General features: G+C 43.5%; 1 protein-coding gene across 2 annotated transcripts in view; it reads left to right on the forward strand.

Annotated features, from left to right (window-relative positions):
* The window catches only part of TTF2 (transcription termination factor 2), a 61,194-nt gene extending 58,013 nt beyond the window's left edge, over window positions 1-3,181 (forward strand). For both annotated transcript variants that reach the window (XM_019527355.1, XM_019527356.1), the window contains 3 exons: window positions 760-842; window positions 2,114-2,188; window positions 2,845-3,181. In XM_019527355.1, the coding sequence (XP_019382900.1) occupies window positions 760-842; window positions 2,114-2,188; window positions 2,845-2,989 (303 nt within the window). In that variant the 3' untranslated portion in view covers window positions 2,990-3,181. The remainder of the gene's footprint in view (window positions 1-759; window positions 843-2,113; window positions 2,189-2,844) is intronic.
* The last annotated feature ends 113 nt before the right edge of the window (window positions 3,182-3,294 follow it).

Here is a 3,294-nt window from a genome sequence, read left to right on the forward strand (position 1 = left end):
AAAGCGCCATCTTCTTTAAAAGAGAAAACTGTTAGTCCCATGCTCAAGAAATCACCTCTTGATGTAGACAGTCCACCACCTGTTGCCCATGACTTCAGTGAAAGAAGTTACAGGAGTTATGACATCCCCTGTCTCATGGATCCTTGTTATCAAAAAAAAAAAAAAATCTCATAATAAGTATGAACTGGTCTCCTCAGCAGAGAGGCCAATGATTGAATGGCCCAGAGAGAAATAACTTTCTCCACCTGCAAAAGGGGGTCTATAGAGGGCTGTTACTGCATCAGGCAGTATTTTGGACACACTGTGCTTGCCCCCTGTGTCATACCTCCTGGACTGGAAGTCATGTAGCTGCATTAGAAGGCCACATTCTGAGCTCTGCTGAGAGGCAGAGCCTAATGACTCATGCTGTGCTGTACAAAGGTGGCTGGACTTGCTACTACTGATCCCAAGAGGTAGTATATGCAGAATGATTGCGGTATGAGTACAACACTACCTGGCACTATTATACCTGGGCTTTTTCTAGTCAAGAGAAACTTGTTGGGATGATGCCTGGGGAAAGCCTGGCCTACTGGGGGGCAGCCTATGCCATAGTGTTTTGCATACAGCTCCAATCTCCAGGGTTACTGAACGGTACTACATGTACATAGGCAAGGCATCTTGATGTTTGGCCTGAACCAAAATCCAGAATAGACAGGCTCTGATTTTTCTGGGGGTAGGTTCCTGAAAGTAACCTGTCTCTCTTTTTGTTGGTCTTCAAAGGTGATGTTGCTCTCACTCATTGCTGGAGGCATTGGCCTTAACTTAACTGGGGGGAACCACCTTTTTCTCCTTGATATGCACTGGTAAGGACAAATGGACAAATTGCTTTTTGAGGGTTCAGAGAGAGGCTATGCCAGGGGCGGATCCAGGATTTGACAAAGACGGGATGCAGGAGCAGCAGCCTGTGCTGCAGAGGTACTCCTGCTCCCAACCTCTTCCCCACCCCTACCACACAGTGCAGGAAGAACGTGGGAGTCTCTGGAAACTTTTCAAAGACTACCCCCTGCCCCCAAAGCAGCTAAGAATCTCCCTCCCCTTTTCCATTTCCCCCTCCCCCTGCTCACCACTGATGCTTTCCCAGTTGTCCTTGGGCAGAAGAAGCTTCAGAGCCCAGCTCCCACTTAACCCATCTGGAGCAGGCAGAAGCAGCTCTGAAATTTACTCCACCCTATGGCAGGCAGGGAAGGGGGAGAACATGCCTCTGAGCACTAAGGGAAAGGGAGAAGGGTTTCTTACTTGATCACATTTTATCCTCTTTCACAATACAAAATTGAAAGGGCAGTCCATGAAATTGTTATACAGCAAATTTTAAATTGATCAAAATCCTTTAAAAAAAAAAGTACATAATTAACCTGTGGAACTCACTGCTACTAGGCACTAAGACCCAACTTCTTTAAGATTCAAAACTTAGACATTTATGTGCTTAATTAAAGCAACTGTTATGTTGATAGGAATTAAAAAAACAAACCCTCTTGTACTTCAGGATATAAACCAACTACTCAGTAATAGAGGTTATGAAGAAATTTCTATCATCATAGGCAGATTATACCATCACTTTCCAACAGAACTGATCAAACATGGGGGGGGACCTTTTTTTTTTCCCCATGAAAATATTCTTGGGGGTAAAAAAATCATTTTTTTCCATATACTCTATCTAGTCCAGTCTTTTTGGCCATATTGTATGTGTGCATGGGTATATATACACACACACACACAAATATATAATATATATGCATTTATATATTTATATATAAATGAAAATGTGCACATGCACAATATGGCCAAAAAGACTGGACGAGATAGATTATTGGCCTGAACTCACCGAGTAGTTCTGTAAGTGTGGCAAGCAACAGTGGGTATAATGGCATGGCATGAAGAGAATCTGGCTTGGATCCCCAGTCTTATGCCCATAAAGTAAAAGAGCTAGGAGGAGGTTGGGTTTCTTGCACAGAAGAAGTGAGCTGCACAGTGGGGAAGGAAGGACGAACAAGCCAAGCATGAGGGTGCTTGGTAACTCTTTGTTAGTCATAATGATTGTGAAGTTCTCAAGCTGAACCCCATTCTCACCTTGCAGGAATCCTGCCCTTGAAGATCAAGCCTGCGACCGCATTTACCGTGTGGGGCAGCAGAAGGATGTGGTAATACACAGGTCAGCAGCAACAGCCCTTATTCCTGGTTAGCAATGAATGAGGCAGGTGCCTCTCATGTGAAATCTGGCTTGGGTTGGGGGTGATTTGTGAGTTTGTTTCCTCACTTCAGGGCTAGTTGCATTGGAGCAAGGAAGGGGCAGAAGGCAATCCTATGAAGGATTTTCTGGAATTGGAATTGGTCCATGGCTCTTCTTGATCACTACTGAATTCTTTCAGTGGGCCAGAAATAATTCTTAATGGCTCGGTTGGCTTTTCTCTGCTGTTGAGTATAACTCAGTCACCAAACTGTTTTTCTTCATCAGTCCCCCAGGAGACATTCATTGTAAAGGCAAGAAAATAGTTGTTGTTTTAATGAGCTGCAAAGCCCTGTTCTCAGTGTGGCTCCTTGAGTTTGAATGCTCTTAATCTCCATCAGAGCTCTGGGTTGCAGACTCCAGCTCTTATTATAACAATGTAAGCTTCATATTGAAAACTTAGTATGTTAAGCAGTCACAGCCGCAAGGTAAGCCTCCTGCCCTTGGAAAATGCTGCCAAAATAATTTGTTCCCCTTTCTGAAAATGAGATGAGTCGCTAGAGGTTTGAAGGGGCTGAACGCTTGATGAAGGGCTGTCTTTTCCTCTAGGAAAAGAGATGATGTGGTACTTTCGGTTTTAGGTTTGTCTGTGAAGGAACAGTAGAAGAAAAGATCTCAGAGCTCCAGACCAGGAAGAAAAATCTAGCTCAGCAGGTGCTGTCAGGCACAGGAGACTCCTTCACCAAGCTAACTCTGGCAGACCTCAAAATTATCTTTGGCATCTAACTACTACTGCTTGAGAGTAACCCGAGGTTTGAAGTGAACTGGGGTAGGATTTTGGCTAAGCACCTCTGTTTGGCTAGTTCTTACTGGAGACAATGAGTAGAACTCTTTAAACTTTTCTTTTTGCAGATTTTTGGTACTGAAGTTGGATACTGTATACAGTAAAGGTTAATAAAACAACAGTTTTAAAACTATTTATTTAGGGAAGATTTTTTTCCATTTTGGGGAAGGAGAGAAGAAAAGGGGAGCAAAGAGAAAGACGAAGGTTGTTAGAAAAGAACAGGCGATTAGGTAACAGGATGGGATGA

This window comes from Gavialis gangeticus, unplaced genomic scaffold (genome assembly GCF_001723915.1).
Source record: "Gavialis gangeticus isolate Ggan-Ray unplaced genomic scaffold, GavGan_comp1, whole genome shotgun sequence".
NCBI lineage: Eukaryota > Metazoa > Chordata > Crocodylia > Gavialidae > Gavialis > Gavialis gangeticus.